Here is a 26,535-nt window from a genome sequence, read left to right as displayed (position 1 = left end):
AAACCCTCCTACATTTGCATGTGAAATACAGGCAGCAGAGAGAGAAAAGCAGTGGAGCTGCACATGCATACAAGTACAAATCAAAAGGGACCAAAAAAGGTCTCGACCTATGGGCTGCGCTGAAGTTGTACTTTCTAATGAGATAAACAGCTCATGCTTTCAATCTCACATGCTAGCACTGCACTGAAAACTTCCCACGAAAGATTCAATCTCAATGAGACGCATAAAGGCAATCTGCAGGCGTATTGTGAAAGAAAGCTTGTTCCACTGCCAGGACATCATATATTGCTTGGTTTAGAGTCTGTTGCAACAGAAAAGCAGGAGCTGCATAGTCAGGCTTTTTCTCACAAATCAAAGACTTTTTTTTCCCCAGTTAAGCGCTTTTATTTTATCTTTTCTTTTCTGTGTCTGTTGATCCTCAAGAGATGTCGATTGGTGACTTGACCCGGAATTTAATGTAATTGACCTACTTGAAGTCACCTTCAGCTAAACAGCTATTTCTGTCGTGTGCCGTTACATTTCACATCTAATGAATTTGTAGAGAACTGTGCACTGCACATCCCAAACAGGCTGAAGCCTTTTAGTGTAATGTAGGAGGAGGAGGAGATTACTGTGTGTGTGTGAAGAGTTATCTGAGTGTGTATGTGTCCAGAGGATTAGGGTTGGTCAGTGTAGCTGGGCCACTCATGCACAGAAAGCACAGCAACAAGGGATTAGGGAGTAAACTGATACTTAGCAGGAAGTGAACGGGCCACTGATAACCTAACTATCCTTTCTATTTGCCTCAGTTATCCTCTTCTCCTCCCCCCAACGACAGCAGCAGCCACCCACCTATCCCATCATATGTCCATCATCAGCTTGCAGGCCGCAGCCAGCGGATTGTCATGCAAATGGTAGCCGGGCCTTGAAGCGCTGATAAGGAGGGCCTCTCATTTCACTGGGCTTTGTTTTCTAAACAGTGATGAGCTGAGTTGAAGGGACTGTGAAAAGGGGCTCGGGGCAGCCGCCTGAATGGGCCCTCTCTCTGTGGCGCCCTGGGGTAAGTGGCGTAGGGGATTTGGATGGAGGAGGCTGAATGGGGGTGGGCTCAGGTGTCATGTTCCCGACAGGAACCAGGGTTAGTGTGTTGATGGAGTCTGATGCATTATTGTCCAAGAATACACCAGGACAGGACCCCCCCCCCCCCCTCCTTTTCTGCTCAATTTCTGTTTTAATTTAGAGCGGCCCAGTTTTGTGTTTGTTATATCATGCCACATATGGTTTGTTCTTTCCTATGTGGTTTTCAGCGCTTGCATTATAGCCTCATTTGGTTTGTTATTATTGCATAAACACAATAGTTCATGGCACGTTCAGATCCTTTTTGCTCTCCCATTGACCCTTCTGCTTTCTCACATCCCAACCAAGTGAAAAAGCATTCATGGGTGTAAACTTCAGGCCCCCGATTGATTTGCACATTTGGATTGTGGATTGCTCTGAAAGTTAATGAAAAACATCTTTGCCTCCAGCAAAGTGAAGCTTTCAAAAGAGGAATTTGAATGTGGATTTGGAAGAGTTGAATAAAAAATACAGATGAAAAACAGATGTTCAAGCAGCAGGCGTACAAATGAAATCTGTCTGACATATTCATTAATGATTACACCAGTGATGGCAGGCGTAGCAATGGCAGTGATGGTCAACTTGGTCTTGAACAAGAGTTGACCTCCTGAGCACCAGTGCTGCCCCCCGTCCCTTTTTTTTTTAAATCTAATTCCTCCTTTTAACGCCCCCTTTTCTTCTGTTTGAAGTCTCCCCTCTCTTGTAAAAAGCCAAACTGGTGGTTTTTGCCATAGCACTGGGTGTGAGAGAAGGGAGGAGGGAGGCTGTAGGTTAAGTTTAAGACAGCCCTCTGTCTGTGCTTTCCATTGAAGGTGCTGGGAGCACGGAGGGGCAGTAAAAGTAAGAATTTTAGAGCCTGGCTGTTTTTTATTTTATGATTGGCTTTTTTATGGGCTGGGAGCTACAGCTGGTGGTGTGAATAGCTGCCCAAGGTGACCGAGTCCCAATAAAGTGTTGGCCAGCCGGACTGGGGCCTCCAGTTCAGCCATGGGACCACCTTTATAGGCTGCCTTATGAGACTAGGCCTCTGTTAAAACCTGGCAGGGCTACACTGAGGAATTTAGGGCCAGGAAACGAGAAAAATAGGGTTTGTGTGTCAGGAGCTGGTAGGATGAAGAGTTGTGGAGGGGGTTTGCGAGGGTGATCAAGGGTGAAAGGGTTTTTGTGAGTGAGAGCGTGTTTGTGCTTGGGTACATGCGTGTTTGAGAGTTTGTGCTGTAATGCATGTGTGACGGGAGTCTGGTTCTATATGCGTGCAGCAGCTTAAATATCTCAGGGGAAGTATGGAATCCATACACAGCACGCTTGAGCATCCACAAGAGCCTATACAGGATCCACTTAGGAATATAATAAAGCATAATGTACCGTAACAAGTATGTGAGTAGAAGAAGCTCTGACATCACAGCGCTGTGAGCTGTGAAAGGTAGAATGGAGCCTTACATCAGCTTTGCATGCCTGTGTGTTTGTCATGTGCCTGCTGTGTGTGTACAAGATGTCTGCCTGCAGAGCTGCTGTCACTGTGGAATGAGGAAGAGCAAGCTCGGTTTCAGCAGCTCACACTGCTGCGTTTTCCTCAGGGAACCTGTCAGTCAGGTGGCCTCGCAAATCAAACGCAAAGAAGAAAATAACCCGCTGTCAGCCATGGTATCAACCATGAATGCAGTTAAACAAACTCCACTCCCTTCCTCGCACTAGTGCACATGGGGCATTTGTAAACGGAGCCCAAGCTATAGGACAATAATTATCGACAGATGATATCATGTGTTTCTCTCTTTCTGGTTCACAGCGGTGGAAACCCAGAGTACCAGCTCAGAGGAGATGGTGCCCAGTTCTCCATCTCCACCACCTCCTCCTCGAGTCTACAAACCCTGCTTTGTGTGCCAGGACAAGTCCTCAGGGTACCACTACGGGGTCAGCTCCTGTGAGGGCTGCAAGGTAAGAAGAACCTGCCAGGGGCTTTTCCAGCTCTGCTTTTGAGGAATTTATAACCCACGACCATAAGAAAACCTGGTTGCATTAAATATATCTGCCACATACCTTATTACAAGCAATTCAAGACATGTTTTGGAAATAAAACCCGTTTAAAAATAGAGATTAATTGATAGAATAAACCAACCAAAGCGGTTTTCGAGATTCAGCTGAGACGAGGTGGAAAAATGAAAAAATGCTTGAATGTCACTTCCTTGGTTTGATAAGGATATCTGGCTCTGCCTCTCTTGCCCTCTCCCCTTTGTCTCCTGCTTCCTGATGCTTCAGGGTTTCTTCCGTCGCAGTATCCAGAAGAACATGGTGTACACCTGCCACAGAGACAAGAATTGTCAGATTAACAAGGTCACACGCAACCGCTGCCAGTACTGCCGGCTGCAGAAGTGCTTTGAGGTCGGCATGTCCAAGGAAGGTAAGGATCCCCAGGAGATACATATTCTCATGCAAACACGCTCAAGATTCAAGAGCTGAAAGGTCTAGATTTATCTTATTATACGTCTCAGTAGCAGACAATGAGCTGATAAGAGTTGGTAATGAGATCCAGGCTGGGCACAGCACCAATCATGTGATTCATCAGTGGAGAAAAAAAAGGAGGATGACTTCACAGGAATCCATCTACCCTCTGGTTAGCACAAACACTGTTTCTTTTTATAAAGATGCTGTGAGAGAAAATAACTTTTCGCACTATGATGTTGGCGATGTGAATCATGGTGTGAATTAAAGACCTTAGTTTGGTGCTTTCTTCACTATGACCCTGTGTGTGAACTATTATGTGAGTAAGTGGCAGTGTTCTTGCCCTTCATCAACCCTACGGGAGATCTATGTGGGTGTAATGTTTGTGTGGGATGTGTGTATGGACCGGGATCACATTGTGCCTCTGCTATTACTGGATATCCTGAGAGGAAGGAAAGTATGGGAGGAGAAGGAGAAAGGGGGGTGGGGGGCAGAGGGAGTAGAGTGGATGGGTGAGTGTTTACTGGGCAAGTGGACGTTGACCAGGAAGTGATGTGGGGTAATAGGGAGATAACTTCAGTCCATGGGGGGGAAACAAACAGTTTGGAGAAACTTGTGTTATGACTGGATTCAGGCCAACACTAGTGAGGTCCATCAGGAGCAGGGGAAATACATCGGTGTCAACACAAGTCATCGAACGTCCAAGAATGTCATGTTTGACTGTTGCCTTTTCCTTAACGTAGCGGTGCGGAATGATAGAAACAAGAAGAAGAAGGATGTGAAGGAGGAGGTGGTGCTTCCCGAGAGCTATGAGCTGAGCGGCGAGCTCGAGGAGCTGGTCAGCAAAGTCAGCAAAGCTCACCAAGAAACCTTCCCATCACTTTGCCAACTGGGCAAATACACCACAGTAAGTTGCTCTGATAGAATTGTTGCTGAAGGAACTGCAGAGTACAGTTCAATGTTTCAATTCCCATACCACTCGGGCCACCACAAAGATGTATTTTCTGCAAAGTCCTCACAATATAATGCAGACTTAACTAATTCAGTTCCCTGTTAAGCCATCTGTGTGGCCTCTGAATGATTGATGCAACATGTAAATGGATGTTTTTCATTTGATTAATGTTAAATGTAAATGTGTTGTGAGGGCTGGTGGTCACGCTCCTGTCATCAGGGTTGCACAACATCCTGTAAAGTGGATGTTTGTGTGTGTGTGTGTGTGTGTGTGTGTGTGTGTGTGTGTGTGTGTGTGTGTGTTCAGAACTCCAGCTCAGACCACCGTGTTCAGCTGGACCTGGGACTGTGGGACAAGTTCAGCGAGCTCTCCACCAAATGTATCATCAAGATTGTGGAATTTGCCAAACGGCTCCCGGGATTCACCACCCTCACCATTGCTGACCAAATCACTCTCCTCAAGTCAGCCTGTCTCGACATACTGGTGAGAACCCACTGGGTTTTGTGTGTAGCCCTGCCCCCTTTTTTCTCTGTTCTGTAAATAAACTGACAAGATAGTTTCAACAGTGACAGTAATCTACTGACATCTGGTGGTAAAGACTGGTAGTGCACAAAGAGATTTCAGATTAAACCTGAAATAGCACCAACTCTTTCCGCTATCACCTATATGTTCATAAAATAAGAAACTTGCAGTATTACATAGACATTCTATTTTTCTCCTTCTTCTTGTTGTAGATGCTGAGAATCTGCACGCGCTACACACCAGAGCAGGACACCATGACCTTCTCAGATGGTCTGACTCTGAACCGCACTCAGATGCACAACGCGGGATTCGGACCTCTGACAGACTTGGTGTTTGCCTTCGCTGGCCAGCTTCTGCCCCTAGAGATGGATGACACAGAAACTGGGCTACTCAGCGCCATCTGCCTAATCTGTGGAGGTACTGCAGCATAAATAGACTAAGCTACCTGTAGTGGGAAAAAAGTCCTGAAATCAATCTTTTTCCACAGAACTGTTCCTTACATGATTATAGATTAGAAAGAGTGTTAAACTAATTGAATTAGTTAAAATTGATGGTTCTCAAACTTTTTTGGCTCAAGTACCCGCTATCTATAACTTTTAAATCCTGGTCCCCTCTTTGTCCAACTACAACATTTTGCTCAGAATTCTGTGAAAAAAGCAACCATGAAGCATAATGATGGAATGAATGAGTGATAACACACATTTTAAAGAATCTAATTTGTAAATAAATTGAATTAAACAGTATTTAGTGCTTCCTGAATAGATTTATTTCTATAGTTTTTATAATTTTTGGTCATCTTCCTCCTGATGTGGGACCAAGACTGACTCGTATTTTCAGTTCATGTTTTAATCAAGGTAATTTCTATCATCATTGTGTGTTTTTGGTGTAATTTTTTGTATTTTAAATTATTCTCTGTGTGTGTGTTTTGGTGTCATTTAGTTATTTTTGTGTATTTTGTAGTGATATGTATTTTACCCTAAATAATTGTGTCATTGTTGTCGTTTTGAGTGTTGCTGGTAATAGTGAGTATTTTTCTCTCTTTTTGTGTATTTTGTTGTTGTTGGTCTGTTCTTTTTATCATTCAATTTATTTTTCTCTTATTTTGAGAGTTTCTGGTAATATGTATTATAATTTTCAACTAAAAATAAATATATAGTTTTAACGCTTTCATTTGTTAATTTTCCTCTGTCTCTCAAGCACCCCCTGTAGTGCCATTGCGTACCCCCATTTGAAACACCCTGCCATAGAGGGATGCATAGAAGTGTTTTTTCTTTTTATTTCATATGTTACTGTGATTTCTTGTTTTTCTTCGCCAAACAAGGACCGTGATTCACTTGACACTATTTTTGTGTTTGTGTGTCCCTGTGATATCGGAATTAAGTAAAAAAGACTTTGCATCCATCTCCATGACTCTAAATCCCACAATGCAAGGCGCATAACTTTTCTGAGCAGTGAAGCTCAAAACAACATCTCTTTTCATTGATCTATGACACCTACACTAAGTCTTTATGTGATTAAAACTTTTGTGTCCAGCAGGTTTAGTTTTGAGAAAAAAAATTGGATTGAATTAAAGTGTTGAATTTCTCTTTTCTGTTAGATCGCATGGATTTAGAAGAGCCCCAGAAAGTGGACAAGCTGCAGGAGCCTCTTCTCGAGGCCCTCAAGATCTACGCTCGTCGCCGTCGCCCCAACAAACCTCACATGTTCCCTCGCATGCTAATGAAGGTCACAGACCTCAGAGGAATCAGTACAAAGGGTCAGTGCAGAAAGACCTATTTAGTGAAAAATTTGCTTTTAACTCCTTTGGTTTGTTTTTCCTACATGTAATTGTTCTTTTGTGGGTTTCCAGGTGCGGAAAGAGCAATCACGCTGAAGATGGAGATCCCGGGCCCAATGCCTCCCTTGATCAGGGAGATGCTGGAGAACCCCGAGGCTTTTGAAGACCAAACGGAGAGCAATGAGAGCCCGCCCCCTCCGCCCCCACCACCCCCTCCACCGCGGCCTCTTGTCCTGAAGCAGGAGGCCGAGGACGAAGACGACAGCTGGGCCACGGAGAACGGCAGCGAGCCATCACCAGAAGAGGAAGAGGAAAATGACGATGACGACGTGGGAGATTTAGAGCGAGACAGAGGCTCAGACAGTGACGGCGAGCCGTGGGCGGTTCTGGATAACATTGATGGATCGAGGAAAGGCCTCGTTGGGAGGGCACAGTGAACAGAGCATTTCATACACACACACCCTCACAGCACAACCTCACTCTTCCACCTCAATAAATATGCTGGCCTTCCATCCCCCCCCCACACCACCACCCACTTCTTCCTCCTTACTGCACATCATTGCGAGCTCCTCAGTGGAGCACAGCAGAGCCTTAAGTGTACAGATGCTTCTACTCAGGCCCCAGCGGTCCATGATGAGTGAACTGCAGAGAAATAAAGCCGAGCAGCGAGAACCGTAAACCATATAAAATGCCGGCAAAGCCTCAATGGAATTTAACGTCACTTAAAGAGCGTAACCTCTCTGAGAAAGTTCTGTGTTTCTGTTTATCTCCCCTCTATTGTTGTTTGTGTTTGAACAGGGGGAAAGGCCAAATTAGACACCAGAACTGAACAGTTGGTTTCAGTGGATTACAGCAAACACATTTCCTCAAAGAACACGCATGTTACAGGGCAAACCAAACTGAGTAGGGTAATCTTATGTTTTTTGAGGTTATTGCTTTTGTCTATCGTTTTCTGTTTCCTTTTTTTCCCCCTCCCAAGTGAATAAGTTCATACATATCTATATCTCAATATATTTGTCTTTTACTTGTTATTCTGGTTTTTATATATGAATACTTTTTGACAAGCGCTTTCTTTGAGAACTTTTCGGGAAGATATTCAGTGGGAAAGAAGGGTAATCAGAACTGGCTGAGTCTTCCTTTATCGGATGCATATGCTAAGCTTGGGCTTCACCGAGTGCTGTAGCTCACAGTCTGTGATAATCACAACCCCCGACCCCGACCACCCTCCTGTCCTTTAACTGGTTCGTGTCATCAGGGATTCGGCATTATTCCATTTAGGCGAGAAGTAGTTTTGTGCCAAAGTAAGGAGTGGATATTTTTACAGCGCGAGTCCGAAGTGAGCGCTCCTACAAATGCACTAAAAGCACACACACACACCCCGTCTTTACGCACAGTGTATACACACACGTTTCTCACACTATATCCAGTGCCTCCTACACATACACTTGGATATTTTTCTTTAAAGAAAAACAGTTTACATTTGGTGAAAATTGAACACAAATGAGAACATTTATTGACCAATCTGAGGACTATATGCTACGTTCGCTAATGCTAGTTTGGCCACAGGGCCAATCGGCTTACATCATCATGTTAAAGCCCTGTGAGCAATGTCAGAGCCAGCACAGCTATAACAAAGACCACAATGTTGCCTCAGTAATCTAATGACCACATGTTTAATCTCTTTATGTGCCTTTTGAAAGGCACATGTTTCTGACTGGCAATTTCCACGGTGGCGATAGGTCTATTGATCTGCGACTGAACTCAAATCCTAAAAGTACGTATGAACTAACCTAAATATTTTTCCATGTGTGGCAGAAACCAAAGCCTCGTATTAGATCAAATTTGTCCAAAATGTACTTTAACATGGATGTAGATTTTAACAAATGTAGCACTTTTCCTTTTCAGGCGTTTAAAAACACATCCCATTTTAGAACGGAGCAAACCTGAATACAATCAAGCACTCCCCGATTGATGTCAGTAGCTAAACACACAGGGAAATAAACTAACCTCTTTACATCATATGCAGCAATGTTATGTTCAATGCATATGGAAGCTAAAGATGGGAATACTCATGGAAGATGCTTTTGGAATCAGACTCAGGGTTTTTCATTAAGGACCAAACCCTAGCAGCTTGCTGGCATGCTAGAAACAGGCAATATTTATGTGTGTATTCTTGACTGTGTGTGGATTCTCAACCCTGCAGCGTGTGTATAATGGCGCGTTTCTACTGTCGGTATCGGCTCTATTCTACTTTTTTTGTGCGTTTCCACTGGGAACAAGTACCTCTCCACGTTACCTGGTGCTGCTTTTCTTAGGACCTCCTTTGTTGAGGTTCCAGAAAAAAGCAGCCCTGGTCTGAGAATATGACGTAGGCACAAAGCAGACACTGATTGGGTCTGAGAATCATCAACTCACGCACAGAGACAAAGCATTTGGCTACCATCGAGAGAATTGTGAGAATGGCAGCAAAAAACTGCAATCAGTGGAGTTTGGCGTGTCAAGTTGGTGCTCAATGGAAATACTCCGGAAAAATATTATAGGGTCCCGAAAGCGAGGAGTGCGGAGCCGTTAAGAGCCAATACCGCCAATGGAAACGCGCCATAAGATGACAAGTCTGAAATGCAGCCCAGATGCCAGTCTGAAGCAGACCATAATCACCAGGCTGGTGTCCAGGCTGCAAACTGTCTTCTCATCACAAAAGCCATTTTCGCATTCTGTCGTCTCATGTATGTTCTCACTTCTTTGCACAGAGGGGAGGAGACTCGTGTGTTCTCATGTATCACGTCTTTTGCCAAATTGTCAAAGTGGGTGATCAGCTGGAAGAGCACAGCTGAGATGTTTTTTTTGTTTATTTTTTTGGACTCTTCTTTGAAGCAATACGAACATTGTGTCTGTAGCAGCGAGAGCTCCCAGCCTCTGCAGGGACTCTCCTCCTCATTAATGTGCGCCAACACTTGACCACACTTATTTTTTGCAGTCGTCAGGTGGACGTCCTTGACGTGGTGCTGACCTCATCTGCCCTCTCTCTCTCTCTCTGCTTGGTTGCCATGACTTTTTAGAAATGGGAACGCAGGCAGAACATTGAGATTACGTTGTTATATTTTCTTGTTTTACCAACACGGTCAAGGTGATGTCCACCTTCTATTTGTGTCAACTTGTCATACAAAAAAAAGCCATATAAACATTAAGAGGCAAAATAAACTACTTTTGTGAGATTAACAGACTCTTTATTTATTTTTGTGTGTATTTATTTCCATGGTTTATGTTGGAATAGAGTGAAATTACTCTGTAGATGTAATTCTTCTCAGTATTTTATCCAGTAGGTATTATCTTGTCCCTCTTCCCTTTGGAATGGCGCACGGTTTCATTTCAGCCATGTGTCGTTATGTGAGACATTTCTGATTGTCAGTCAAAACATTCGCTGTCACACCTAGAGATAAAGACATCCACATTTTATTTGAGCCAGGCAAAAGTTTATATCCAACATTAGTCTTTAGGTTTTTACATTTAGAAATCAAAAGATCAGTTATTGCATTTAATTAAAGATGACATTTACTGCTGATTGATTTATTATTTATCATTGAAAGGTTTAAGGTGTATGGGCTTTTTATTCATTATGATTTATTAGTTTCATGTGGTAAATATTTTACTTGTTCATGTTTCTGAGATTTTTACACTTGGTTTCAAACTGTCTTTAGTGATAAAATGAGAGTCCCTGACATTTAGCATATCTGACTCGTCTTGTTTATGTAAAGCTTGTTCTGTTTGTTAGATAGGGTCGAAAATAAATCAGATGTTTTTTGAAACTTTTTCTTCTTGTCACAGAAAATAGGCCAAGAAAAAGTTGTCTTCTGATTTGAGCTATTTTACGTAAGGATATATTTGGTATATGGATAATTAATATAGGGCTGTTGAATATAAGGATATTGAGTATAAGGATATATAGTTACAGTATGTCAATAATAAACAATAACACACATCAACATTTATGCCAGTGTTTCCTAAACTTTTTCAAACCGAGGACAACTTGGAAGAAAAATCCCAGACCACCAAACATGACAAATATCCAACAAGCCAACAGTATACTTCAAATTAATATAATACACAATGTATATGATTCATGAATCATATCGCGCATAACAATATTGTCTAATGATGGGTAGATGAGGCCTTGTGACACCCTGCAACACATTATCCAAACTGTTGATACTGTGTCACTGAGGCTCAACACTGACACCTTAAATAATACAATTTAAGCTATGATGTCTTTAAAATATACAGTTAATAAGGTGAGTAGATAAGGCAAATAAAGTGAACGTGTTGTGAATCTGATGCTACTTACGTAAATGGCTTTGAGGCAGATGTTTTTATTTACTTTAAATACATTTTTATTCCCAAAAAAAAAACAAGGTTTTCCAACTTCTATTGACATTTTCTCCACTGTTCACTAACGCTAGCAACAATGAGACACAAAAGTCGTGTCATTTATGATTAAAAATTATTATGAAGTTAATAATTATCAGAATTAAAGTCTTAAGACAAGTCATATTTAATACAAATGAAAAACTATTAGATATAAATTAAGAACAATGACACACCTGTCAGTCATTACAAAAGATAAAGCCTTGAATATGCTTTGGATATCTGTTTACACCATAATCTTATATTTAGATCTTAAAAAAATCAGTTTACAGCTAATTTTACTGATAAACTATTACTTCATGTACAACAGGACAATAATGCAGCGCTGCACTAATGTCGCTACTACAGTCACGGCGCACACCTCGAGAGGCTTTGAGTGCATATTTTCCAAATCTTTAATGTAACGTAAGAAAAAAAAAAAAACATACCAAGTTATCTTTAAAATGTTCACTGATGCTCCCATTAAAAATATACAGCATCAGGTATTCCTGCTCTTATACAACACTGAATTCTTATTCTAATACAAAAATATCTGATTTCTGCCTATTTTTCTAAATAGATACTAGGGCTGGGCGATGTGGACCAAAACTCATATCTCAATTTTTTTTTCTCAAAAATGGCGATAAACAATATTATAATAATTTCAAATCAAATGAAGTCTGACTAGAAAGACTATTTCCTGATGTAAAATGCCGGACGGACACATTTATTTAGCTGCACAATGTGGTGCCACTTTTGGCTTTTTCTCCTCTAAGGGACAGCACGTGCGAGTGAGTTCTGAAGTGGGGCTTGTTTAGATGAAGGTAGGAGTAACGAAAGCAGTGACTCCAAAAAAAATAAATTCATTAAAAAAAAATACAAAATAAGCTATAAAAAAAAAATCCAAATTTGATATAGGCGATATTTTAATTTTCTATATCGCCAAAATAGAAAACTCGATATATCGTGACTCTCGATATATCGCCCAGCTCTAATAGATACTGATATAAACGAGTAGATTTTAGTTTGTAAAACAATTTTTATTACTCACAGCAGGAATCCCCCATCCCTTGTCCCTCCTCTGACACGGTGTAACGGACACGACCACCAGCTCCATTCGGTCCCGCAGACAAACTGTCACGTGCAGGTGTAGGTGCAGACCCGACGGAGGCCGAGCTCAGGTGCATTAAACCAATATTTATTGTTCTTTTAGGCAATGGTCAGGCAAACTGGGATTAGGCACACAGGGGGTCAGTCCAGGGAGGCAGAGGTATTTAAAAACACAAAAAGGGCAAAACAAGAACAATATCCAAATGCAAAAACACTTGTTGTGAAATCCAGGAATTACTGGCCTAACAAATGAGCACGTGGTATATCCATGCACTGCCCCATTTATACACAGAGCCATTAATTGCAGCTGGTGACCAATCACCAGCTACTGGTGTCCAGCAGGAGAAAGCTGCTGACAGGAAGGCCAAGACTTCCTGCCTGCCCTACAAAATAAAACTCTATCCTGACACAAATACGTCATCACGTTCATTTACGACACATGTATGGCATTTTGATGTCACACGGTCTGACTTTACCTCGTGCTGAGATCCATTATGAGCATGCGCACTACCAGAAAATGAATTCATGCTACTTCCGCTTAGCTTTTTTTCTACTTCCGCCATGACGAGATTAAAAATTTAATTTCAAAGCTAATGTTATTTGACGAGTGCTGAATGGCTCCTTTTCTTGGGGAAAAATGTACAACTGGTCAATATACAAGGGAGGAGAAATATGTTTAATAATGTATTCTAGGCAGTTTTTTATTATTATATGTACTGAGTTTGTATTTTAAAAAATTGTTTTATAATTTATTTAATGCAGTTTTTTTTTAAATTATTACTTGTATTTTGTTTGGATAAAAATAAAGCACATGTTAGGAAAAAAAACATGATCATAATAAAACTCCATACAAAAAGAAATAATGTATTTTCCATAAAAAACACGATTATAATATACATTGCAGTAAATAACAGTTAACCTAATGTTACTTTATTTCTTTAAATCAGTATAATCCAGCCAGTACATCAAGTAGGCATTACACCGATCCGAGCATTATTTGGTTATATAATAACCACTGAATATTATTATTATATTATTGAATCTTAAAAGATGGCCGCCATATTGAATTTTTGAGTAGCCAAGGCCTTTTTCCAAAATGGTGGCCCTTAGAAAGTATCCGAAAGTCATGTTTTTACTAATCTGCTGCACTCTGCACAGCGGACGTTCAACTACCGTCTCAGCAGAGCTCGAATAACTGTGGAGACGACTTTTAGACGTCTGAAAGGAAGATGGCAATGTCTGCTGAAGAGCTATGACTGCTCCATGGACAACATAAACACAGTGACCTTGGCCTGATGCACGCTGCACAACTCCTGTGAATAGAACAATGAACGGTATGATGGCGCAGATAACAATGGATAACAATGATGTGCAGGGCTGCACTAATGCTGTTGCAACTACAACCACTGCACATACCGCAAGAGATGCTTTGTGTGCATATTTTGAAAGTCTGTGATGTGACCAAAGGAAACAATGTTGTTCACAGACAACGACAATAAAGAGACACACAAGTGTTTTTTTTGTGGATGAGTCATGAGATTTGATTGAAAGTTATGGTTGTATTATATTAAGTGTATGATTATCACACTGAAAAGTCTTAAAACAAGTCACACAACTATTAGATTTAAATTCAGAATAATGACACATCTGTCAGTCAATAGAAAAGACAAAGCCTTGAATAAGTTAAAAACTGTTTTAATATTGACACTTTGAACCCTTGTTTTTTTTTTTTTGTTTTTTTTTACCACTTTTCTGTTTGTTTTTGGCCACTTTTAACCACTTTCTATGGATTTTAAAATCCAATTTCACCACCTTTTCCACGTTTTTTGGTCACTTTTAAAGTTTTTCTCAGTGGCTTTGGTACATTTTTCAAATCAGAATTGAAATTGTCAAAACTATCTTCACATCATTGTGTCACTTGGGCACATAAAAAAAAAAAAAAAAAAGTTTCTCATTTTTTTTAAAACACGTTGCAAATGTTTTGGTACATCCATGCAAACGATTATGTACAATTATCTGTTGTTTCCTACATTATCAATTGCCTACGTGGTGTTGATCATAATGTATTGTAATGGGTCTCTGTTTAATAGTCTGACCCCCCACAACATTTAGGCATTAGTTCATAGCATCAGTCTTTACATGCAAATTAGTTTAACACGGTGTCATAATATGTCAAGAATATTTCTATACATTTCCATTAGACTTTTTTTTGTCCTGACTTGATAAATTGCTCACAGGTGAATCTTGACTTTCTCTAACGAATCAATCAACGGGTAAGTACATATATATATACATGTATACATGTATATATATATATATATATATATATATATATATATATATATATATATATATATAGGTGGAGAACAACATAATGTTATACTTTCTGACAATGAAAGAAGAAAGAAATGGATGGAGTCAACAACCAGAGAGAAGAGGAGTGAGGATGTGGAGGATATATCATATCTGTATCATATTTGTACATTTTGTATTATTCTCTATCATATTTGTACATTTTTTATTTATTTTTGTAAATATCTGTTTATAATTTGTATATTATTATTATTATTATTATTATTATTAATAATAATTTATTATTATTATTATTATTATTATTATTAATAATAATAATAATAATAATAATAATAATAATAATAATTATTATTATTATTATTATTATTATTATCATTAATTTATTATTATTATTATAAACCATTCTCTGCTATCTCTGAGAATGGTGTACGAAGGCATATTCCCATTATTGGGCCGTACAATAGAACATCTTGTCACCTTTTTAGACACAGTCTACAGGGATCTCATCCCTGAAGACGAGAGGGGTCAGATTGGAGATGACCTGCCAAAGTACGTGATAGTTTGGGACTATGTCAGTTTCCATTGCTCCAACATCATCAGGCGATGGTTTGCGGCCCACAACAGGATGCTGATGGAGTTCCTACTACCCTACTCCCCATTCCTTAATCCCATTGAGGATTTTTTCTCAGCATGGAGATGGAAAGCACATGATCGCCAGCCACATACACAGATGACCCTTTTGGCTGCCATGGATGCAGCGTGTGATGACATCACAGCAGATGCCTGCAGAGGCTGGATAAGACACTCTGGCTGTTGTCAGTAGTGCAGCTACAGGTCTTCAATTTCAAATGCCTTCGTCGGCCATCTTCCCGCCTTCCCCATCCCATCCGTGCTACTTGGAGGTGTGGTAGCAGCGCCCATCGGCAGCACGCCCATGTCCCCAAATGGCTGGAATCCTGTTCTTCTTCCCACCCGTCCCCCTCCCCCAGCCCACCTCCATACCCCACCCTACCCACGTGGCTTGTCTCGTGTCCTTTGAACTGTGTCCTGCTTAAATTTATGTTTGCGGAGGTTTTTTTTTTCTCCTGGTTTTACACTGCCTTCTCTGTAGGGAAATCAGTCTCAAACTCACCCCTCCTCCTGTTGTTCATCCCTTTTTCACCTAAATATGTGGGCGCCGCAAATGGCTGCTCCAGTGTGTTGATGTGTATTTTTCGCTGCAACTACCAAGTCAAATTCCAAGTATTGTTCTAAACTGTACCTGGCAAATAAAGCTGATTCTGATTCTGAAAAGATCATTTCCACGCTGCATCGCAAGAGAAAATATTCGTTGTGATGTGGATGACAATTTGTGGTCCAACAACAGAGGAATATCAGGAGGTGTAGGAGGACTTCCTAGTGCATGTACAGGGAGATTGTCCTATGTCTACATTTCTACTTTTGTTTCTTTTGTACTATACAGCTCTGTCTTTTCCTTCCCGTATCACAATGACCTGGTCTGTCAATAAATTACAGCGCAAACAATAAAAGCGCGAATGTGAATTTTGTCCAGTCTCTTGCAATCAAACTCCCACATACACTACGGTCTAACCTCCAATTTACAGTAATTGTCATCAAAACTTTAGCCACAGTTTACATCAGAACATCCCTCCATAGTACAGTGTTATACTGACAACATGACTAAGCAATTTGACTCTTATTCATACGCAATGACTCGTCATTTTGATGGCACTGACATGTTCACTGACACGGATATTTACTTTTGAGAGATGAACTAAGGATTTTTGAGCAAGAGAATGACGTTTGCATGTAATCCATGGTGTTTTGCTATTTGTAAAAATTGTTTTGAGAAATGCACTTATTGTCGAGGATGATTCGAGAAATGTCCCAAACTGTAGCCCATTTTATTTCTGAATTAAAACAAGGGTTTACATTTTTAAGATGACTATACTACGGTGCAAATAATAATACTGAACTTCCTGGATAACAGTGGATATTATTAAGATAAATGTGGTTCTCACAGATTCATAGAAGAATGGACCATCTATGACATGTGCATCAGATTGGTTTGATTCACCCATAGAGGGCGCTGTGTGTTCATTGTTTTCATAGCCCAAAACTGTCTCTCTTTTAAAACTGTGTTTACAGCTAATTTCACTGATAAATTATGACTACACACAATGCTGCATGTGCAACAGGACAATTCATTTATAAATGAATTATTGTTAATTAATCCAAGTTGTATTGTATATGTATATATGTATAATATTCATGGTATATTATTTAGCATACTATAATTAAATGTCCAATAGTTCTTATTTACCCATAATGAAATATATTCAGGTCAACTTTCTCACAGCCTATATTTTTTGGAAAAGTTTTAGAACATCTGATTTCAACTTAATCTGAATCTAACAATAACCCAAACAAGTACGTAAGCGATGAGACAAATCAGATATTAATAACTAGGACACTCAGATTAACACAAAAAAAAATAAAAGACAGTTTCACCAAAGTGCACAAAATCTAAATCCTTAACAAACAAGAATAATTCTATTTTAAATATTAAAATTAATACATATTAAACAACTCATATAGATATACCTAATAAATCAAATAAACAGACACAAAAGACCCCTAAATTATAAAATAATAATAAATCTTGAACGTAATTTGTATTGCTTTATGTCAGCAGTAAATGTCATCTTTAACTACCGTATTTTTCGGACTATAAGGCGCACTTAAAATCCTTTAATTTTCTCAAAAATCGACAGTGCGCCTTATAATCAGGTGCGCCTTATGCATGAAATGAATATGTCAAAATGTTTTAGTAGAACTTTAGTAAACTATGAAGCTGCACCACTTGATGGATTTTTGGCGCTTCAGGGCTACCGTAGTCAGACGCCTCGTGGAGTGATATGTACCAGTGCTGTGCTTCAACATGCTGAACTGAAAAAGTGAGTGTAATGTTCTGTATTTTATGTGTTAAACCTGAACAATGTTGAGAATTATTGTTAATGAGTTGAATAAAGTTTGACTTATCTGACTATTTTGTTTCGCTTAATGAGCCTTAATAATAATAATAATAATAATAACAATAATAATAATAACAAACCGGTGCGCCTTATAGTCCGAAAAATACGGTATCTATAATAACTGATTGTTTGATTTCTAAATGTAAAACATCTTCTAATTCAAAGAATACTGTTAGATTTAAACTTTTGATATCTATGCTTTGACCTATATACTTTGTGTATGTATGTTGACCCTGACAATCATAAATAATAATAATTAGCCTTTATTGTCATATACATAGGTACATATACAACATCGAACCCATCCCTAAGGAGCAGTGGGCAGCCACGGTGTGGCGCTCAGGGAGCAGTTGTGGTTAAGGGACTTGCTCAAGATCCAACAGTGTTGGCCCGATTGAGACTTGAACCAGCGACCCTTCGATTACAATGTCTCAGTATCATAACAAAATAAGACACATGTGCTGCCATGCCGAGAAAATGACGTTAAAGGACCAGGAGTGAGCCGACCCTGACGCCCACAGCTGTGCATTAGACGAGTGCCTGTTATTTACCGTTGACTTGATGTTGTTGCTGTTGATTCGTTTTCTGTTCATCTGTAATAAATTGATTGATTGATATGTCTCTCTGTATGCAATCTCAGGTACTAAACACGAGAGTATCTCAAAACTCTAACACTACCAACAGTTTGCAAAACTATTTTTGTTACACACGAACCACTCAGCATGTAGAAAAAGAAAAAAAACAAAACACTACTGTAATTATGGACATTGTTTTTCAGTCACAGTTCTTGGTAACTGTAGTCACTGTCTTGATTACGAGGAGAAGAAGAGGAGGATGAAAACTGTCGCCGCATTGATTCAAGTACGTCCTGGATATTCTCATTAGTCTGTTGAAGCCTCTCCCACCGCTGGTCCATGAGAGCCAACATATGGGTGTGACGGACTTCCTCGGCCTCCATAAACTCCCTGTGGTGCCTCTCCTGCATTTGGGACAAAATCGCCATCTCTTCCACCATCCTCCTTCTTTTCCTGCTGAATGAGGGGGTGAGACTCACAGAGGACCCACAGGGTGCAGAGGACCGGCTAGTGGACGAAGAACAGTTCACCTCAAAGCCCTCGGGTGAGCGTCTGCCTTAAGGGAGAGAGAAAAAAAACAGCATCATAAGTCATGAGTCATGCTTTTGGCTTCTCCCTCCAAAATGGTTTCCCTCTCCATAATATCACTGCCATTTAGTGAGTGGTCAAAAGCATTTCTCTACCTCAGATAGTAAATCCTGTGAATAAGTAAAGCTTGCTATTTGAAACTTAAAGATCCATGTGAGCAAGATTTGGTCACAAATGCTCAACATGTGGTCCACGCCCACCCCCCCAGAAATAGCGCCAAAATCATTACTTGTACATTGATCTAGCAAATAGAGTATAATAATAATATCTTTATTTTTATATAGCGCTTTTCAAAAAATACCCAAATACTGATGATAAAAAGAAAAAAAAGGTTTTTTTTAAGGCCATTGTAACATTAAAAGTCATATGATACGTAGTTTTAGCAGTTAAAAGCAAGTCTGAATAGCGTAATTTATGTTGAACAACTATTTTTTGTTATGGTTGACGTACAATGTGTTGTTGTATCATCTGATGGTTCCTGCAGGACCATCGACTCGAACACCACAGGCTGGCTGCTGGGTTTGGTACCGATGATGGCATCAATGGCTTCATAACACTTAAACTTATGAAGGGGACTTCCCTCCGGAACCATAAAGCATCTCTGTGTTTGTGATACAAAGAGCGTTGTTTGTTTATCATGTGTCTGCACTGATTCACAGAGTGGATAAAACCACAAAAACTGAGGAAATCACTCATTATCTTATAAGCTTTCGCGTTCTTGTGTGTCCGATCCAGAATATTCTGAATGACTTCCAGCAAACATTCCACTTCAGCATCGGACCAACGCACACCGTTCGCCACCGCCATCGTAAAAAAATAAATAAAATAAAATAAAATAAATAAATAAATAAATAAATAAATAAATAAATAAATAAATAAATAAATAAATAAATAAATACATGGTTGTTTTTTTAATTAACAAATGAAGTTTACAGGCTTACATTTTTCAAAGAGCAGTTGCACATAAAAAAAAAAATGAAATGAGCAGGAAAAAAAGAACATTACAATTTGTAACAATTGTACAAGCCAACAACATTACGGCATAGCTATTAGATTATTATAAAGCATACAACCTTCTTGGAGTTACATAGTTTTAAAGAGTCCTTCAGAGATAATAATAATAATAATAATAATAATAATAATAATAATAATAATAATAATAATAATAATAATAATAATAATAATAATAATAATAATAATAATAAATAAATAAATAAAAACACATAAATAAATACATGTGCGATTGTGCAGGTAAGCGTCGCGCGGTATTGACGTCATTTCCCTCACTGACTTCACTGACGTCACCTGTGGGCGTGCTCACCTGTTTTTTCAATGTCCAATAACTCTCACATTCTGGAATTCAATAGAACGCTATCTTACAAAAAAAAAAAAAAAAAAAAAAAATCATAATATAATACAGCAAAAAATGGAAACCATCATCACTTTTTCTGATCGGAAAACACCCATAACAAAAGTCTTCTTAGCCGAAATAAACAATTATATCATCTCTGCCAAACATTCTACTAATAAAAAAAGCAATATCCTTTATAAACATCTACAACAAATACGTCACTACAACTTTGTAACCGCCTCTATTGTTTGTTTCTTAATCCTGCATTAAATATGTATGTTATTTTTGTTTATTTATTTTTTTAATTTTTTCTGTCCTCTCAGAAAATTGTTCATTGTGGAGTGATTGTCTGTCTGTCTGTCTGTCTGTCTGTCTGTATATAATTTGTAAATACTGTTTATACATCTGTAAATAAAAAATTGAAATAAAAAAAAGAGGCTATGAAGGCTTCAATCTCTTTAATGCTATTTATAGCTTGAAGCACTTGAAATAAAGTGTAGAAATGTTGCCAAAAATAAATACACATAATAAATGGTGTGTATTATGATAGAGAATATTATTAATCTCAATATTTCCACATACTGATGTGTAGTAAATATTAAATAGTATATTAATAATATCTACATGCATGTGTACGTTTGCATATGTGTATATATTTGTATGCATGTGTGTAAATTTGGGAACGTATATGCATATATGTTTGATGTGCATATAAACAACTTGTGTGTAGAATATATATTGAAAACTAGTAACAGTAGCTATAGTAACTAGTAGAACTAGTAACATTAGTTTCTTAATTATTATTATATTTTTTGTGATTTTATCTAAAGCAGCGGTTCTCAAACGTTTTAGGCTCAAGTCTAACCTTTGTCCAACTACAACATTTTGCTCAGAATAATGTGAAAAAACCTACTATAGAGCATAATGATGGAGTGAATGAGTGATAACACACATTTTAAAGAATCTCATTTAGTAAATTAAAGGAATAGAACAGTATTTAGTGCTTCCTGAATAGATTTATTTCTATAGTTTTGATCATTTCCAGTGATCTCCCCACTGATCTAAGACCTAGACTCATGCTTGTATTTTCAGTTTATTTTCTTATGAAGATCATTTCTATCATTATTTTGTGTGTTTTTTGTGTCATTTTATGCATTTTGTTGAGATTTGTTTCATTATTCAGATATATTTTTGTCGTATGTTGTGTGTTATTGGTATTATTTCAATTAATCTCTCTCAGAATGTGTGTTTTTGGTGTCGTTTGGTTGTTTTTGTGAAGTCATTTTGTATGTTTCTCTGTTGTTTTTGTGTTTTGTAGTAATCTTGTGTATTTATCCCTAATTTATTGCGTCTTTGTTGTCGTTTTGTGTGTTGCTGGTAATAGCAATTATTGTTCTCACTTAGTTTGTGTGTTTTTGGTGTCATTTTGTGTTTTTTGTTGTTGTTTGTCAGTTCTTTTTATTATTATTCAGTATATTTTTTACTTATTTTGTCTGTTTTTTGTTTTTTGTTTGTCATTTTGTGAGTTGCTGGTGATATTTTACAGTGGCAGAGAAATGCAAAACACATTTACAAATACCACAACACTTTTAGAAATTATCGCAAAACTTTTCATTTGTAAAAATTTTGCAACAATTTGTAAATGTGTTCTGCACTAATATTTAGTGTGATTATCAAACCCCATATTTTTTCATGCTTTAATTTGTTAATTTTCCTCTATCTCTCACGTACCCCTTTTAGTGCCATCGTGTACCCCCATTTGAGATACACTAGAGCAGTGGTTCTCAACTGGTCTCACCCTGCGACCCAATTTTGCCACTATCATTAAATCACGACCCACTTTTTTTTTTCTTTTTTTTTTTTTTCAAGAATTTAACCAACCAAATTTAATCTTATTAATCCATATAATCTTTTTTTTTTTTTTTAAAAAAAACATAAATCTATATATTTGTTCATGCAACAAGCATTTCACAACAGGCCTGTCAAATGAAAAGTTTCTTTCAAAATAAAAGACAAGTCCAACCCAACATGGGAGACATTTATTCATTTTTGACCAGCTGTTCGCGACCCACTTTTGGGTCCCGACCCACCAGTTGAGAATCACTGCACTAGAGAGCCTTGTTTAGTTTGCTGTGATGGGGTAGGTGTGTGTTTAAGCTTTTGCTTCAACCTAAACCTTTTAGGTTAAAGCTGTACCTTAAACTTTTCATGTAGTACCACCATGTTTAACTAGAGGGCACCATGGCTTCATGTGTGGAGGAGATGGAGCAGGATCTGTAGGGTCATCATGGAGGTGTGTGTGTGTGTGTGTGTGTGTGTGTGTGTGTGTGTGTGTGTGTGTGTGTGTAAATGTCATAAATCACAGCTGGACACTGAACAAGGACATCAGATAAAGGTCTGTTTCCAGTCTGCAGTTGGAGGAGCGCAGGTGGTGGCGTAAAAAGTCATCACACAATCACTCTTTTCAACAGTGATGTAAAAGTTCAAGAATAAACCCATCGATTGTGATTTATTTGGTGCAGCTCAGAAAAAGGTCTGCATGTAATCTAAAACTGGGATGCACCATAACAAACTCTAGAAATTCAAAACACATTTAAATGGATGACAGTTTTTCCATTGGCCAGTGTATATCAACAGTACACGTTTAACCAACACGAGTGAAATTAATTATTCTGAAAGACTTGAAGGTGTCTGTTAGGAGATTGTTTTTCCATAATATAAAAAAAAAAAAAGATGAATACTTAGATGCTGTAGATGTGATAGAATATGTCTGCAGAGACAATAAAAGCAATGCTTTGGATCAATACGCAGCCCCATCTGCTCTGAAATGATATAGAAATTCCAGCTTGTTGAGAAGGGAACAGAATCCAATGGTTGATACAAAAATCAGGCCATTTATGAAAGACATACAGTTATTCTAACTGGCGGCTCAGGAGCCACATGTGGCCCTTGGTCTAATTTTGTGCAGCTCTCAACAACATGAACGTACAAAAAAATGACAGAAATACACAAAATTACGGCACTCCCAAAAAGCAGAAAACGAGTACAAAAATACACAAAAATACTGAAATATACAGACATGACTCCGAAAACATAGAAAATTACATAAAATACACAAAAAGCACTCCACAAATATGCAAAATTATCAAAAAACACAAAAGTATGATAAACATAGACAAATCTACTACATACTAAATACCTAAAAAACACACAAAAGACAATGAAAATTCTCAAAAAGCAGAGAAATACAAAAAAACAACTACTAAAATAACCAAAACAACAACAACAAATGTACTAAATGATAAAACAACAGAAATGCAGAAAAAAAAAAAAACCTCTTTGTTCTTATGTATTAATGATGGCCATTTTTCTAAATGTTCACATGAATGTTTGTGATGTGGCTCACATTCTTGTGGCCCCCATTGTGATCAAAGTCGCCCATCTCTGTTGTAACCTATCACTAAATAGATAAAGGCTATACATTATTGAGCAGCACACATAAGTTAAAGCCATAAATCCTCTTCCAGTCATCCATCTGACGGTGTTAGGACAGACGGTCACCGTGGCGACCTTGATACTGAGGATCTAGCACTTTTCTGTCAGAGTAAGAGTCATCTTCTTCAGATATTGCAGACTGACAGTTGGACACCTTTCTTTGTAAAGTTTACTTCTGACATTTTTAGAGATGCTCAGACACAATAGCGTCAAAATCACATTTTAATATTCGCATCCTTTTAATGGACATATTTTCTGCTTTGATGTGGATCCAAAATAATAGAGTTATTTTTCTGCTTTGGGGCGACCGTGGCTCAGTGGTAGAGTGGGTCGCCCAATAACCAAAGGGTTGGAGGTGTGAATCCCGCTCTATCCAAGTCATTGCCTTTGTGTCCTTGGGCAAGGCATGACTTTAACCACGTTGCCTCGTATGAAAGGGTGTTAACTGTACATGAATGTTGGTGGTGGTCAGAGGGGCCGTAGGCGCGAAATAGCAGCCATGCTTCTGTCAGTATGCCCCAGGGCAGCTGTGGCTACAATGTAGCTTACCACCACCGTTTTGACTGTTGTGATTGACTGGTGTTAATGAATAACGGGTTCTGTACGCACTTTGAGTCTCCTCGAAAAAAGTTCCATATCAATCCAAGCCATTGTTATTATTAGTATTATTATTATTATTATTATTATTATTATTATTATTAGGGTAAAATACACACTAAAAAAAAATGTTTTAAAGAAAAAAAAATCAATCAATTAATTAATTAATTAATTAATTAATTAATTAATTAAAGGTATAGAGGAGGATTTTCACAAAGTTTAAATAAGAAATACCCTCTCCACTTTTTTGAAAAAATGCACGTGCAACACTACCTGCTCCCAAAAGGGAACCCCTATTAAACGTGTGCGAGAGCGTGCACGAACCTAGTTTTCCTTGTGCACAGCTCTGTTTACAAGTTGGTGTCAGCATCGCTCATACAAGCTTACTTTACAAAATAAGACTTGCACTCAGAGAGAACGGCGAGCTTCAATGAATGGCTGAAACCGTAGCTCACGAGACACAAACACTTGAAGGAGCGCATGCGCAGCAAGCAAAAAAACTAGCGAGGGACGAGCACGTGTGACGGTCTTACGACTGGCCTTAATGATTGACATGTAGGAGGACCAATAGTCTTGATGATCCACCTGGAATTTGAAGCCAAAATAACATCCTCTACAAAAGACCCTTTGATTGTTTAACTTCGAGGCAAACCACCACAGACATATATAAACACTAGATGACTTGCAGGCGCTGTTAGACAATGCATGTACTATTTAAATAACCCTAATTTGCTCAATTTTCAACCAATTTTCAAACGGCAAGCGGCAATTTCAACATGTACAAGCATCCTATGTCATACCTACGTATAATAAGGTTTGTAATAAGGAAAATCGAGTCAAGGCTATTTTTGTTTAAGCTGATCACTCACCTTCCAACAGCTACCGTAGAGTGCGTCAAAATGTCAGAACGTTAGTTGTCAATGAGTCTGTTTTTTTCACACAAACTACTAGTTTGATGTAAAGCTGTCCTTACATAGTGACAGCTTTAGCAAATATGACAAAACGTTACTCTTATAAGAGTTGCAGACTGCACCTTTAAGGCGTCTATACCTTTAATAAAAACCTCTGCTCCTATTTTGTGCAAAGGTCAAATTGACTGACCCAATCATGTTGAAGCTCTGCAAAAAGAGCCAATCACACACAGGTGGTGCACGCATGTGAAACTAAAAACCCAAGTCATTTCTAACTAAATACACAATTAAACATAAGAAAGACCTCATAAAAAACACTGAGGATCAATGTTTCAAAATCAAATAGGCCTCAATCTGCTGGTGTTACATAAAGAAACAATCTGTGTGATTGATCTCACAGGTCATCATCTTATTGTAATGAACTGATGCTGCACAGAGAGACACTTAGTTTCAAACACAACCTGTGTAGACCTACACGTACGGTAGAACGCAGCTTATCCGTAATAAACTATTGAAAATCAAAGAACAGGTCAGGGCCCTTAAACGCCGCAGATGAATCACAGAAACAAACGACAGTATGGTACTGGACTTCCTTCTGATTTAAAACCCCTGACAGAGTAACAACAGGTTGTAGAAACTATTAAAAAAACACTGGTTTATTCTCTACAAACTGAACAGCAACAACTCTTGGGGTTATCGTACCAAACTTGACCATCTCAGTGACATTCTCCTGATTAATCACTAATCCTCCAAATGACGGGTCACTTATTGTAACCACTTCTTTTTATTTGTAGGAGCACCAATGCGTCACCGGGGCCGTATTCATAGAAAACTAAAGATGGTGATAAAACCCAGATGAGATTCTATCAATTATATGAATGCTTTAATTAACTATCATTAAAACACAGATCAATATCACCAAGCTGGAATTGAAATAGGGTCTATACATTATACAGCGTTTTACAAGGAACAGTCAAATTGCCTCGTATACTGAACTCTGGGTGTTGCCATGGAAACCCATGACTGGGTTTGGGTGTGCTTGGTTGAATTTAAAGGAGCCTTGTTAGACTGTATGAGCTCTCATCCTCATCCTCGATTAGGTGATAATTAAAGAATAGAAATGTGACATCTGGAGGTTGAACTGTACAAGGAATCAATAAGATAATAGAAGAAAAAAAAAAAGGCTCCCTTGAAATGTTTTTAGACATAAAATGTGAATTATTCACAAAAACTATAGGGAACAGTAGGGAATCTATAAAGTTGGTCACAAGTGTGGCAAACAAGGGAAATTCATTCAAATATTTAAACTCAGACACGCCTGAACCTCAGTAAAATACAGCATCGCCGTCGTGCACAGAAGGAATAAAGGCCCAA

At 38.5% G+C, this 26,535-nt stretch overlaps 1 protein-coding gene across 2 annotated transcripts in view; it reads left to right on the top strand.

Annotated features, from left to right (window-relative positions):
- rarga (retinoic acid receptor gamma a) overlaps nt 1–10,004 on the top strand; it is a 44,221-nt gene extending 34,217 nt beyond the window's left edge. For both annotated transcript variants that reach the window (XM_028452348.1, XM_028452349.1), the window contains 7 exons: nt 2,882–3,030; nt 3,352–3,493; nt 4,278–4,441; nt 4,793–4,969; nt 5,221–5,425; nt 6,606–6,764; nt 6,858–10,004. In XM_028452348.1, coding sequence (XP_028308149.1) covers nt 2,882–3,030; nt 3,352–3,493; nt 4,278–4,441; nt 4,793–4,969; nt 5,221–5,425; nt 6,606–6,764; nt 6,858–7,222 — 1,361 coding nt within the window. In that variant the 3' untranslated portion in view covers nt 7,223–10,004. The remainder of the gene's footprint in view (nt 1–2,881; nt 3,031–3,351; nt 3,494–4,277; nt 4,442–4,792; nt 4,970–5,220; nt 5,426–6,605; nt 6,765–6,857) is intronic.
- The last annotated feature ends 16,531 nt before the right edge of the window (nt 10,005–26,535 follow it).

The sequence above is a fragment of the Gouania willdenowi genome, chromosome 7, assembly GCF_900634775.1.
Source record: "Gouania willdenowi chromosome 7, fGouWil2.1, whole genome shotgun sequence".
In the NCBI taxonomy this organism is placed as follows: domain Eukaryota; kingdom Metazoa; phylum Chordata; class Actinopteri; order Blenniiformes; family Gobiesocidae; genus Gouania; species Gouania willdenowi.
Note: the sequence above shows the minus strand (reverse complement) of the source record. Positions and strands in the feature narration are given on the sequence as shown.